This window comes from Bufo gargarizans, chromosome 2, assembly GCF_014858855.1.
Source record: "Bufo gargarizans isolate SCDJY-AF-19 chromosome 2, ASM1485885v1, whole genome shotgun sequence".
NCBI classification, from domain to species: Eukaryota; Metazoa; Chordata; class Amphibia; order Anura; family Bufonidae; genus Bufo; species Bufo gargarizans.
Window position 1 is genome coordinate 698,768,524 of NC_058081.1, and position 15,035 is coordinate 698,783,558.

The 15,035-nt window shown below is 43.8% G+C and overlaps 1 protein-coding gene and 1 long non-coding RNA gene across 2 annotated transcripts in view; both read left to right on the plus strand.

The window, feature by feature from the left end:
* The window catches only part of LOC122929017, a 48,455-nt gene extending 44,608 nt beyond the window's left edge, over positions 1-3,847 (plus strand). Inside the window, exons 2-3 of the long non-coding RNA XR_006387949.1 lie at positions 3,597-3,688; positions 3,773-3,847. This is a non-coding gene — a long non-coding RNA (uncharacterized LOC122929017). The remainder of the gene's footprint in view (positions 1-3,596; positions 3,689-3,772) is intronic.
* A 139-nt stretch (positions 3,848-3,986) lies between these two features.
* LOC122929018 (gastrula zinc finger protein XlCGF17.1-like) lies at positions 3,987-14,332 on the plus strand. Its single transcript, XM_044282416.1, has 3 exons — positions 3,987-4,039; positions 4,176-4,296; positions 12,080-14,332. Exons 2-3 carry the CDS (start codon positions 4,233-4,235, stop codon positions 13,141-13,143), a joined length of 1,128 nt encoding a protein of 375 aa, XP_044138351.1. The 5' UTR covers positions 3,987-4,039; positions 4,176-4,232; the 3' UTR covers positions 13,144-14,332.
* Positions 14,333-15,035: the final 703 nt, after the last annotated feature.

Here is a 15,035-nt window from a genome sequence, read left to right on the forward strand (position 1 = left end):
GGCAGTCAACGATGGCTTCACCCCATCTCAAAGTATTGAGAATATTTGCACCTGAGAAGTTGATGGGGCAAGCATCAGACACTAGCAATCTGGAAGCCAGGTCTTGTGAATTTTTAACCTGTTTGGTTGGGTTTCAGGGTTGTTACTCGTTCTTCCTAAATCTTTAGTGCACTAGAACTCTCTGGGTACAGAGGGGACTTGGCGCCAACTTCACCATAGAAGATGTACACATGCGTCTTCCCATCGATTATCTCTTTGCAGCCTCCTAGCTCACCTTCCTGAGACACTTTAAACCACTACTTTGCTTGGTCAGTCAATTGGTTGCAAATGCTTTCTGTCTTAAAATCTGACCACTTCTTCTCTCTGTCCAAACACCCAGTCTCTTTGACATACCGACCCTCCTGAACATTTTCTCAAAATCCTTGATGGGCCACCCACAACTCCTGGAGACCTGGTCTCCAGCTGCCCCTGGGACCATGCCTTTGTCCATTACCTATAGTGACACCTTTTTCAGCTAAGTCCCTGACAAACCAGCTGCGTCCCCACCTCAGTTACTGGAGTAATCGAGTACCCAGACTCTGTTTCTATAGTCTAGCTCTCTAGCTGGGTGACTGTCCTTTCCTCATGTTTCTCAATATCCAGAATACCAGGAAAACAGCAAACAGAACCCATTGATGACCAGCGCAGACCCCTCCGTACAGTAGCCCACTTCCTGAGTGAAAAAAAAATAGCGTCATTTCCCCGGTAACACACACAAATAAAAGGGTTCATTGACAGTCTTACCCCCAAATCTGCACAGGGATAAGCAATTATGGAAATAGCATAAGACTCAAACATATCTGTTAAAGAGGACCTTTCACCTAAAAAAAAAATGTAAACTAAGACCATAGCTTTACTTACATGCCCCCATGAAGTGTTGATCGTTTTTTCTTTTTTCAAACTGTGCCCCCGTTTGTCCGCTATGCCCCCCCGGAATAATTCCCGCCGTCTATGCTAATGAGCCAGCCTCAAATGGGCTGGCTTTAAAAGTTCTCCTCGGCGTGCCTTCTCTCTTCTCCCTGGCACGGAGCGCATCCAATCAGCGCGCTCCGCTCTTAGCCAGGGAGAAGACGCTCCAGTTCTCGCGAGACTTCAGAGAACTGGAGCGATTTCGTCTATCCGGCTAAGAGCGGAGCGCGCTGATTGGATGCGCTCCGTGCCAGGGAGAAGAGAGAAGGCACGCCGAGGAGAACTTTTAAAGCCAGCCCATTTGAGGCTGGCTCATTAGCATAGACGGCGGGAATTATTCCGGGGGGGCATAGCGGACAAACGGGGGCACAGTTTGAAAAAAGAAAAAACGATCAACACTTCATGGGGGCATGTAAGTAAAGCTATGGTCTTAGTTTACATTTTTTTTTTAGGTGAAAGGTCCTCTTTAAGAATAAATCAAGGCAACTGGACGTACTGTAGATTTCTTGAAAACGTTTCACTCGTTCTTCCAACTAGCTTTCTCAATTCTGAGTGACTGTACAAAAATTCTGCGAATAAATATGTAACTAAATCAACATCTGGTAATTATACCCAGAATTGGGTCAAACAAAAACATGGCTGTGCTATGGGATCGCCAGTCTCGCCTATTGTAGCGAACCTGTATATGTATATGGAGGAAGTAGAAAGGAAAGCCCTGACCACTTTCAAGGGAATTACACCGAGTCATTGGTTCAGATATGTGGATGACACTTGGGTTAAAATTCATAAACAAGAGTTACAGGCTTTCACCGACCACATCAACTCAGTGGATTATAACATCAATTTCACGCGGGAAGATATGCAGAACAACAAACTGGCATTTCTGGACTGTCTTATAACAGTGGAAGAGGGAAGGAAGCTGGGAATAGAGGTCTATCGAAAACCAACACACACAGACCAGTACCTGCTATTTGATTCCCACCATCCTCTAGACCACAAACTGGGAGTCATCCAGACTCTACACCACCGGGCAGAGAAAATCCCCACCAGCACAGAGGCCAAGGCGAAGGAACGCAAACACCTTAGAGGGGCACTTAAAACTTGTGGGTATCCAGTTTGGGCCTTTGTCAAAACAGAAGGAAGGAGAAGAAAGAGCACCAAGACTACCAGTGAGGGCGAGAAGCATGACAGACGCAAGAATATGGTTATCCCATATGTAGCTGGGGTGTCTGAGAAACTCAAAAGGATGTTTAATAAACATCACATTCCTGTTTGCTTTAAACCCAGCAACACACTGAGGCAACAACTGGTTCACCCCAAAGACCCAACGCCTAAACACAAGATGGACAACATTGTGTACGCAGTTCAGTGCAATGAGGAATGCTCAGAACTGTATATCGGCGAAACAAAACGACAACTACATCAGCGTATGGCCCAGCATAGAAGAGCCAAAACCTCTGGTCAAGATTCAGCCGTGTACTTACATCTAAAAGGAACAGGTCACACCTTTGAAGACAGTCAAAGTACGTGTTTTGGATAAGGAGGCCGATTGGTACAAACGAGGCGTGAAGGAGGCCATCTACGTAAAAATGGAGAAGCCAAGCTTAAATAGAGGTGGGGGGTTAGACATCTATTGTAAACCACATACAATGCTGTCTTGACACCTTTTTCTGGGAAGTCTTTATCACCTACTGACTCCAATTAGGATAATGGAATAAACACCTTTGACCCAATGCTGGTTATAATTACCAGATGTTGATTCAGTTACATATTTATTCCCAGAATTTTTGTACAGTCACTCAGAATTGAGAAAGCTCATTGGAAGAACGAGTGAAAAGTTTTCAAGAAATCTACAGTACGTCCAGTTGCTTTGATTTATTCTTTACAGATATACCATGACCTGGATAAATGAGAACCTTCACAGACATAAGACTCAAACCACTTTTAGAAGCGAGTTTCCATGTGTAGGTGCCCCCGATCACCAGCGGTAGATCTGAGTAATCGATGCCTCACGGACTTACAATACTACAACTTTCTTTCGTCTGGTGTTCGGCAGAGATACAGAGTGATCACTTTACCGAGACAAGAGACTGGACACAAAGAGTTACATATGGGTCCGAGCTCAATATCTTCTCTGTCCAAACAACTCGTGACCTGTTTATTTTATGAAAACCTGCAGAAAGTATCCAGTCTTCCTTATACACATCATAGTGCAGCAGAAGTTTGGCATTCCTCATGAAACCTCAGTTAATTTAATGTGCACATAATTTAGCTACATATGAATATTTTCGTGATGTGTCAATACTTTCATTGCGTGAATAAGCCAGAGGTCAGCCCCTTATATGCTTATCTGCTACCCATTAGCCCCCTCTACTAGAGACTGGCATATTCTGGACTAATCTACTCTTGCAGGAGATGTATGAGACACGGTAAGTTTTCCTGGTACATCAGGGACACTCTTTCTATCACAGTTGTAAGCTCTTGTGAGCCAGGTCCTCGCTCGGCTTGTGTCACCTCTATCTCCTCATAGATTATGAGATCTTGTGAGCAGGGTCCTCAATCCTTTTGTCTCGACTAGAAGTGTCCGATCTGTAGACAGAGCTACAGGAGGCCATGTATTCAGTCACACTGTTCTTATGTCTCCACAGATGGATTCAGGAGGAGAAATCACCAAGAGAGATGTCCCTGTCCTCTGTATTCCCAGGACTGTCCAGAGGAGAAGCTCCCAGAGAACCATCAGGTAGATGGAGATAAAGTCTCCCCAGAATCTGACCAGAAAGGGATTGAACCAAAGACCATTTAAAATTTTTATTTTTTATTTTAGGCTGAAAATCTGATGGATATTAAGGTTGTGGTTTTTGATGAATCGGAAGAGGAGACAAATGTATGGGGCGATCAACAGTGTAAGGAGGAGAGCTGTCATGGGTCACCTGGATACTACTCCCATCATCTCATCATCACATGTAATAATCTCTCCTGTCTCTGTGTGTTTCCTACAGATGGACTCATAGAAGGAAATCCCCCTGAGAGATGTCCCCGTCCTCTGTATTCCCAGGACTGTCCAGAGGAGAAGCTCCCAGAGAACCCTCAGGTAGATGGAGCTGAGCCCTATACACATCTATATAGGGGGGTCCTGCAGTCATATCGGGGTCATAGATTGTGGGGGTCTCTTATGTGGATCTGTTATATTTCCCACCTGTCTGCTGTATTGTCCTGAATTGTTACAGGTGACAAATCAGGGAATAGATCTGACTATTGTTAAAGTGGAGGATGAAGAAGAGCGGATGATGGGCGATCCCCCGTGTAAGAGTGAGGTGGAGGAGGACATTCCAGGAGATGTGATCACAGGTATGGAATAATGAATAAAGGAAGTGGATTGGGAGGTTCCTTAAGGTGAGGCTCCACCTATGTGTATGTGAAATCCTGTAGGGAAGGCTGTCACCTACAACAAACACAATTTCTACATTTTTGGGAAATGACCCCCAAAAAACATTATAAAACCTGCATATACTTGGTATTCCCCGAATCACAACAAACCAGGTTATTATATTCATGTTAAATTATGTAAAAAAAACAACAACTCATCCCACAAAAAAACAAGGTCTATAAATCAATGTAGTGGTGGTGGGGTTGTTTTAGCTGCTAATAATTATGGATAAGTAGCAGCTAGAGATATGGGCCTGGTCTCGTTTGAAAGCTAGCAGTCCAAACTTCCACAAAAGACCAGAATCGCAGCATTAGCACAACATCAGCAGGAGATATCACAGTTAGAAATCAAGTCGGGAATAAACACAGTAAAATCTGCGTTTACTTTTAGCTGTATTCACTGCCGTCCCGATTTCTGGTATTGTTTGAAAGCTTGAAATGCCAGCAAAGCCCATATCTCTAGCTGTTACCAGTCCAGAGATATGATCAGCTAAAGCAGTCCTCCCCCTGCTGCGGGAGCACTCTGGCACAACTGTTAGGAGGTTAAGACCAAAATACTTTGTAATATATCTTATTACAGAAGTATGTCTTTCTTCCCCATAACTTCGTCACTTCTTCCTCTCTTCCTGACCCTGGCATTCACCCTCAGTTCACAGTTAAGTTCTTTAATGAGAGATGAGACCTACTATTGGCTCCTTCTCTCTATTGGGAGAGAGGGGGGGCAGAGAGAGAAATAGACACACCTTCGCTGATGCTTACTTAAGGAACTTTATGTCACGCCAGTGCTGGATTCACTGCTACAGTGCTCAGTACTTCTGCAATTTGTCCATCATGTTGCTTCTGAGGGTGTTCTACAGAGGTTTTGGGAGCAGATCTCTTCTGTGTGCTGTGTATGGGAGACCTTATAGCAGCTAGTCTCCCCTCACTAGATCAGGGACAACTGAATATTAGATATAGCCCTGCAGAGTGGAGAAATGCAGAATAGAAGTTCTATATTGGCCAGATATAGTGCTATTCCTTGTGTACATATATCTTATTACAGAAGTATGTCTTTCTTCCCCATAACAGTCACTTCTTCCTGACCCTGGCATTCACCCTCAGTTCACAGTTAGGTTCTTTAATGAGAGATGAGACATACTATTGGCTCCTTTAAAAAAGAGAAGGGTCCAGCTTCCAAATAACGTGGAATCTTTTAATTATTCAGTGCAATAAAACCATAAACATCCAGGTCTAAGCGTTTTGGATCTTAACAATATAGATCCTTACTCATGACCAGAAAAGGATAGTGTGAACCGAGACTACATAATGGCCAGCTGAAAACAAACAGGTGGCCATAGTTGGTCAAAGCCACACCTTCATACCAAAGAATTGACTAAAATACATCAAGCCAAGTAAAAGACCTTTGTGAAGCAAATGGTATATAACCATAACTACAAAAGGAAAAATGAGCAGGATTAACAATGCAGTATTAAATCGTGTCTGCGATTTAAACCATTAGGAATGCAGGAACCCATTCGAAAAATGCAGTACGATTCTCTGTTCAACAGTTTTTTCCTATGGTCACCTCCTCTAACCAGAGGATTAACTCTTTCCAAGCCATGAACTTTCATTCCCCTTGTGTTGCCTCCATGAACCGCTGCAGAGACGTTTCTGGTCAGAGCATGTGATCTATCAGAAACGTGTCTGCAGATTCTAGTTTTTAAACTATTAGAAGTGCAGCCGATATATTGGAGACAGCACAGGGTGCAAGTTATGCAATACACTACAAACGTAGTATTACAATTAATATATTGTTTGATGTAAATAGTTTTATTGGAAGCAGTTTAACAAACATGGTCACCAACTTGCATGAAAGTACAGCAGGTAGATATTTTGTGACCACACTTAAAGCTGCCAATAAATCTCAGCCAGGTAGGTTGTGTGACACAGTCCTCTGTGAACATAGAGGGACTCACCCTGTTGCCTAGGGTAGTCGCTCTACGTGCAATGCATTTAGTACCTTCACCAATGATATTTGACCATTGACTATCGGTGTGCAGGACTGACAAATGCTTAGTCACAATCTGGCAAATACAAGAAAGACTGTAGTTGGTGACAGAAACCGGAGTAGAATTTTTGTCGAACAGTTTGAGGAAAAATCTAATCGACAATATTTTCCCTAGTTTGCTGCAATAAAGCACTAGAATATTTTCGATCCCAATTGGCAACAGCATCCAATTCCATGTGACATGCCTGATTCGCAGAACAATTCCGTATGGTGCGAATGAATTCCCCTTTGGGAATATTTTTACCACGTGTGGCGGATAACAGGATGTCGCATGCAGGATGGTGTTGCCCGCTGTATCTATACGATAAGTATGAGTGGTTAACAAATTGTTCTCACAATTGCCAAACAAAGAAGGTCATGGAATGGTGGAGGCATCATGATGTAAAGTAAATTTCAGACCACATGTATTATCATTGAGGAAATCTCCCAGGAGAGGCACAGCCGCCACACCGCCCGACCAAACAAACAGCATGTAGTCGATGTAGCGACCATATCACTCCAAGGAGGCCCCCCAAGGGTTTGAATGTGAAAAAACAGATGATGGTGCTCCCACCGAGCCATATAGATGTTGGCAAGAGAAGCGGAGAATCTTGCTCCTATGGAAACTCCTGTTAGTTGGAAAAAAAAGCGGTGATCAAACATAAAGAAATTATGTTGCAGCTGAAACATAACTACTTGACAAATGAAGTCCTGAAAAGTGGGGGAGAAATCGGCATAAATTCGGAGGAACCATTGCAATGAAACAATGGCTAGATCGTGAGGAATGACACTATACAGCGAGGTGACGTCAGCCGTGAGCCAGGCATAGTCCAGCTTCCAATGATAATAATGAAAGGCTTGGAGAACTGCCCTCGTATCTTTTAGGAAGCCAGAAATGCACTGGACCAACAGCTGTAAAATACTGTCTACCCAAGCTGATAATCTCTCTGAAAATCCAAAATCTGTATTAGATATAGCCCTGCAGAGTGGAGAAATGCAGAATATAAGTTCTATATTGGCCAGATATAGTGCTATTCCTTGTGTACATACACAACAGGCTTTTGGCCTCATGTCAGCAGCAATATATACAATCTTGTGGTCCAAAATGCATGTTGGGTCTTTTCAAATGGACCTTGTGGAGTGGGAGAACAAACAGGGCTCCCTGAATCAGACCAATATGTTGCTTCTCTGGTTGATAGATCTCAAGCATCTCATACCCGGTGGGTAGTCCTCACTACCGATAATGGACTGGAAAATGGTCAGACAATGGAATGCTCAAGCTACAACTCTCACGCTTTTCAGCCAATTCCACGGGAGTGTTCAATCATGAATTGTTTGCTCAACTAGTGGCCAGATGGAGCTACCAGAGAGACCTTATGGTAATGATATTCAATGCCATAGTCAGGACATTTTTCTCAATCATAATGTCATACCATATGCCCTAGATCTGTGATGGCTAACCTCCGGCACTCCAGCTGTGGTAAAACTACTACTCCCAAGATGCCCCCTTGTTTGGCTGTTCTCAGAACTCGATAGAAATGAATGGAGCATGCTGGGAGTCGTAGTTTCACCACAGCTGGAGTGCCGGAGGTTAGCCATCAGTGCCCTAGATGCCTTCTCCATCGCATGGAATTTCTGGTTGGCTTGTGTTTCCTCCTATACTGCTGGACTAGAATGTCTTGATGAAGATCAGAGATGACCAGGTCTCTGTCATAACATTCAAGATGAACATTGTTTTCCTACTCTTAAGCATAAATTGGAGATCTTTTTGGATGCTCTTGCTCAGCCAGACCTGGTGTCCCAGAACGGCCAACTATCCAAGAATCTAACTGTGATCATCTCACCAGTATGTAAGTTGTCGAGCCCTTAATAAAAGGATTATCGGTTTATCAGATATGGTAGTCTCTACACTGTTGGCTGCCGTAGGTAAATCCTATGTCCTCATTCAGAAGATGGTTTGATCAAAGAAGGCTAAGGGCAGTAGAACCAGTTTCTGGATAAATCCTACAATTCTTGCAGGAGAGATTTGAGAATAGGGTAAGTCTTGGTGTAAACAGAATCCAGATCTCATCATGGCATTTCTTGGTAAGTCTCATTCAAGAAAACCTTGATAAGACTGTTTCTTGTGGCTATTCAAAAACGTTTATCAAAAGTTTGGGCAATCCTTTTCTAAACAGGGATTTAACTCTGGTCCTAAGCCAGCTCTGTTAACATACCTTCAACCACTAATGTGGAGCAGACCTGCTCTGCCTATCAGAGACAGCATCATTCTTTATGACAATAATATCAGATATGCAGATCAGTGTGCTAAAGGCCTTGTCCGCCAAGGAGCCTCATCTCATGAGGATGAGGTAGAGTTGAAGACCTTGCCTTTATTCTAGCAAAAATATCAATTCTACACCAATATTAATCAGGAGATAGTCCTGTTAGCCTTCAGCCAAACCTTCCTCAGAAATGAAAAGGTACTTACAGACACTGGGCATGGAACGGTGGCTGAAGATTTACCTGTTTCAGATAAAGGGCTTCCAGTAGACAGACCTCTCTATTTGTGAGAGCCCCTAAACTTACCATAGGTAGGTATCTAAAGCTGGTGTGACAAACATTTCTCCGATCACTGGCTGACTGGATAATGGTGAATTATGATCTCCTGTCCAGGGATTAAATGATGCTGTGAGGAGGAACTTTGGTCTATTTCTCTCTGCAAATGTGTTTCAGTTCATTAGAGTTTCTGGGATTCCTTGGGTGCACATCACTTGTTGTGCCACATGATCTCCATAAGGATTAGGTCATTCCTCTGCCCTGCCATTCCAGAAGACAAAGCTTCTTTTCTCTATTCTTCGTATGAGCACTTCATTGTGTGGCCATGCTTGATACATCACTGAACGTCTCTTATCAACTTGAAGTAATGAATGCTGCGCTCACATTCTCCTGTAAAATATTTTCATACATGTGAAAATTAATTATTTCCTCAATAAGCTCAAGGCGTCCAGGATCTACAGAAGCACACCAGCCCAAACCGTGATCTCCTCACCACCATGCCTTAGATGAGGTTTGGTCTTGGTGGGCAGTGCCATGTGTGTTTGTGCTAAACAGAACAGCCTGAAATGGATCCAACAAAGTACTGGAAGCCTTTATTACACCCACCCTCACTGTCCTCTCCATGACTCCGGCCTGAGATGTGCTGTGTCTCATGTCCTTACCATGTTACATGTAGACTGCGGCCATTACACTGTACAGAGCTCACTGTCCTCTCCATGACTCCGGCCTGAGATGTGCCGTGTCTCATGTCATTACCATGTTACATGTAGACTGCGGCCATTACACTGTACAGAGCTCACTGTCCTCTCCATGACTCCGGCCTGAGATGTGCCGTGTCTCATGTCATTACCATGTTACATGTAGACTGCGGCCATTACACTGTACAGAGCTCACTGTCCTCTCCATGACTCCGGCCTGAGATGTGCCGTGTCTCATGTCATTACCATGTTACATGTAGACTGCTGGCATTACACTGTACAGAGCTCACTGTCCTCTCCATGACTCCGGCCTGAGATGTGCCGTGTCTCATGTCATTACCGTGTTACATGTAGACTGCGGCCATTACACTGTACAGAGCTCACTGTCCTCTCCATGACTCCGGCCTGAGATGTGCCGTGTCTCATGTCATTGCCATGTTACATGTAGACTGCGGCTATTACACTGTACAGAGCTCACTGTCCTCTCCATGACTCCGGCCTGAGATGTGCCGTGTCTCATGTCATTACCATGTTACATGTAGACTGCGGCCATTACACTGTACAGAGCTCACTGTCCTCTCCATGACTCCGGCCTGAGATGTGCTGTGTCTCATGTCATTACCGTGTTACATGTAGACTGCGGCCATTACACTGTACAGAGCTCACTGTCCTCTCCATGACTCCGGCCTGAGATGTGCCGTGTCTCATGTCATTACCGTGTTACATGTAGACTGCGGCCATTACACTGTACAGAGCTCACTGTCCTCTCCATGACTCCGGCCTGAGATGTGCCGTGTCTCATGTCCTTACCATGTTACATGTAGACTGCGGCCATTACACTGTACAGAGCTCACTGTCCTCTCCATGACTCCGGCCTGAGATGTGCCGTGTCTCATGTCATTACCATGTTACATGTAGACTGCTGGCCATTACACTGTACAGAGCTCACTGTCCTCTCCATGACTCCGGCCTGAAACGTGCCGTGTCTCATGTCATTGCCATGTTACATGTAGACTGCGGCTATTACACTGTACAGAGCTCACTGTCCTCTCCATGACTCCGGCCTGAGATGTGCCGTGTCTCATGTCATTACCATGTTACATGTAGACAGCGGCCATTACACTGTACAGAGCTCACTGTCCTCTCCATGACTCCGGCCTGAGATGTGCCGTGTCTCATGTCATTACCATGTTACATGTAGACTGCGGCTATTACACTGTACAGAGCTCACTGTCCTCTCCATGACTCCGGCCTGAGATGTGCCGTGTCTCATGTCATTACCATGTTACATGTAGACTGCGGCCATTACACTGTACAGAGCTCACTGTCCTCTCCATGACTCCGGCCTGAGATGTGCCGTGTCTCATGTCATTACCATGTTACATGTAGACTGCGGCCATTACACTGTACAGGGCTCACTGTCCTCTCCATGACTCCGGCCTGAGATGTGCCGTGTCTCATGTCATTACCATGTTACATGTAGACTGCGGCCATTGCACTGTACAGAGCTCACTGTCCTCTCCATGACTCCGGCCTGAGATGTGCCGTGTCTCATGTCATTACCATGTTACATGTAGACTGCGGCCATTACACTGTACAGAGCTCACTGTCCTCTCCATGACTCCGGCCTGAGATGTGCCGTGTCTCATGTCATTACCGTGTTACATGTAGACTGCGGCCATTACACTGTACAGAGCTCACTGTCCTCTCCATGACTCCGGCCTGAGATGTGCCATGTCTCATGTCATTACCATGTTACATGTAGACTAGACTGCGGCCATTACACTGTACAGAGCTCACTGTCCTCTCCATGACTCCGGCCTGAGATGTGCCGTGTCTCATGTCATTACCATGTTACATGTAGACTGCGGCCATTACACTGTACAGAGCTCACTGTCCTCTCCATGACTCCGGCCTGAGACGTGCTGTGTCTCATGTCATTACCATGTTACATGTAGACTGCGGCCATTACACTGTACAGAGCTCACTGTCCTCTCCATGACTCCGGCCTGAGATGTGCCGTGTCTCATGTCATTACCATGTTACATGTAGACTGCGGCCATTACACTGTACAGAGCTCACTGTCCTCTCCATGACTCCGGCCTGAGACGTGCTGTGTCTCATGTCATTACCATGTTACATGTAGACTGCGGCCATTACACTGTACAGAGCTCACTGTCATGTTGGATTTAGATTTCTTATTTTTGTCAGGTCCAGGTTTATGTAATAATATATTAGTTATGTAATAATTAGCGTAGAACGGAATCCTGTAGTTATCAGTGATACATGTTGTGGAATAGAAAAGGTAACCGAAGAATTTTTCCTGCAAGATTTCCTCCCTTTCAAGATTTGGCTTAAAAACCAGCAAGGGTCTATGTGCAGTAGTATAAAATTAATCTATAATGGCTTAAATTAAATGCAAAATCTGTTTTAATAATTACAGGACATTCAAGGAGGGACTCAGGGGGAAACTTCATTTTCTCACTAAATTATAAAGAAGAAGATGAAGATATCATGCAGAGCTCGTCAGAAGAAAACCTCAATGTACACCCAGGCTTTCACAGTCCAGATCTATCATATAATCCTATTAATGATGAGGAAACCTTTCCTGACCAATCACAGCTTATTACCACAAGTACCGGGCAGAAAGGGGTCAGAAAGTATCAGTGTGGGGAATGTGGAAAACTGTTTCCATACAGCTCAGGTCTTTCTTTACACAGAAGAAGTCACACAGGGGAGAAGCCTTATTCATGTTCAGAATGTGGGAAATCCTTTACCCGTAAAACGGGTCTTGATAAACACAAGAGAATTCACACAGGAGAGAGGCCATATTCATGTTCAGAATGTGGGAAATGTTTTACAGACAAATCAAGTCTTGTTACACATGGGAGAACTCACACAAGGCAGAAGCCGTATTCATGCTCAGAATGTGGGAAAGGTTTTGCAGATAAATCACATCTTGTTATACATGAGAGAATTCACACAGGAGAGAGGCCATATTCATGTTTAGTATGTGAGAAACGTTTTACAAATAAATCACATCTTGTTATACATGAGAGAATTCACACGGGAGAGAAGCCGTATTCATGTTCAGAATGTGGAAAACGTTTTTCTGATAAATCTAGTCATTCTACACATCAGAGAATTCACACAGGAGAGAAGCCATACACATGTTCTGAATGTGGGAGATGTTTTATGCAGAAATCACATCTTGTTAGACATGAGAGAATTCACACAGGAGAAAAGCCATTTTCATGTTCAGAATGTGGGAAATGTTTTACAAATAAATTAAATCTGGTTATACATGAGAAAAGTCACAAAGGAGAGAAGATGTATTCATGTTCAGAATGTGGGAGATATTTTACAGACAAGTCAAGTCTTGTTAAACATCATAGAATTCACACAGGAGAAAGGCCGTATTCATGTTCAGAATGTGGAAAATGTTTTATCTCTAAAGCCAGTCTTAGGCATCATCTAAGAAGTCACCAAAGAGAGAAGCCATTTTGATGTCTCTATGTGGAAAAAAAAAATTCAAAGAAATCTAATTTTGAAATCCTCATAGAATTCATATAGAAGAAACCATATTTTTTTCAGAATTTGGCGAAATGTTCTATACTTATTCATAGACATTAAACAGTTAATATGAAAGGTGTTTTGTGTGCGTGGAATTAACCTGGATCCGCTAGACACCCAAATCATATTTACCTTAGGTCAGCGGTGACCGGGATCTATGGAAGAAAAGTATTGTGGATACAAAGAAGAAGAGCCTTGTGAAGCTGAATTCTCCCCGTGAACATTGCCTCTTCTTACTGTATTCTTGTGTCCACCCACACTGCAGGAGACTCCAGACTGAACTTGTAAAAAAGGACGGACACCCCATAGATTGTATTGTGTTTTTGTTTTTTTTACATGAGAACATCTGAGTATTTGAACTTCATTAAAGCACTAGATAAAGATAAATGTGATAGAATCCCCCAAAAAAAAATTTAATTTGCAGTAACTGGTTAAACAAAAAAAATTGTAAAAAATGTACAGATATGCAATTTCAGCCTGTGGCTCAAATACCTGGTTTCAAACTAACATGGCCGATAGGGCTGCAGTAAACAATTATTTAAGTAATCGCGTATTCTATTATTTTTTACGATTAATCAAGTAATCTAATAGGAAAACCCTTATAATAACGTATTGCTTTATAAAAATGTCCTCCTTTCCTAGTGCCTCCTATGCCGTCCACCATGTCCCCCACTCCCCCAGTGCCATCAGATCAGCAACCCCTCCATGCCTTGTTTCCCAGTGCAGAAAAACTGCATCAAGGATTTTTCTGCCTCGATTAAATCGATGAATCGTTTCAGCCCTAGTGGCCGATAAGATAAGTCACAAGTCCATTTGGTCAGACCTATAATCCCTCCACTTTGTTGATCCAGAGAAAGTCAAAGACTCTTAGAAGGTGGTTGCCAATAAGACCATATTGGGGTATGTTCACAGGGCAGATTTTGGCACTTAAAATCCATAGTGGTTTTTGCCTCATTTGATCACTTTGGCTGCTGGAGACTCACTCGCAGTCTAGCCCCACTGAATGGAGCTAAACTGCAACTGGACACCTGCCACAGCTTAAAGCCGCATCTGTCGGGTCACTGCGCCAAGAAGGGACGTGTTGCGGGGTTAAACCACTGGCCACACGCACCGCAGCGCTGCCTCACACTGAAAATGGGAGGTGGACACCATGCGGCTGCATCATAAAACATGTGAATGGGCCCGTAGAGGAAAAGTCCTTCCCGATTCCAAATTTTGTATAACAATCAGATCTCGGTACTGTTCACGTATGGATTTATGCATTGTGATGACATCTCCCCTAAACCCTCTTTTTTCAGACTGAAAAACCTTGTTTGAAAACATGTTTGATATGCAAACCACACATTCCTTTTAATTGCCTTCATCACTTTCCTGTGCACCCACTGTAGTAGTTCCATATACTGCGAAAAGGAGGAAAGCTGACAATGAGCAGTGAGCAGGGGCAGAGAGCCGGCTGCTCATGAGTATCGGAGTCCTGTATCGAGCAGACTTCAGCATTAGGCTCACATTGGAACTGCTCAGTAGGGATTTAAAAAACGAAAGAACCCCTGGTATACTTGTTTTGACCCAATTAGGATCTTTATCACCAGGTTCTATGGCCATCAGACAGGGCAGCATGATACAGATGACACATTCCCTTTTAAAAAAATTGCATATTTAGCTGCTATACAGCCTGAGATACAGAAAGTAAAAGTAGTTCCCTCTTCGGCCTCTCTCACCTTAGCCAGTATGGAGGGGGAAAGGTGGGTCATGTTCTACAGGAAGAGCAGTGGCATACGTTCTTCTCTCCCCATGGTACTATAGATGACCACAGAGGAAAGGGGAAA

Bases quoted from the DNA above. Each gene is read 5' to 3' on its own strand.
- LOC122929018 (XM_044282416.1), top strand. From the start codon at position 4,233: ATGATGGGCGATCCCCCGTGTAAGAGTGAGGTGGAGGAGGACATTCCA. The intron at 4,297-12,079 runs GTATGGAATAAT...TAATAATTACAG, and splicing joins TCCAGGAGATGTGATCACAG to GACATTCAAGGAGGGACTCA.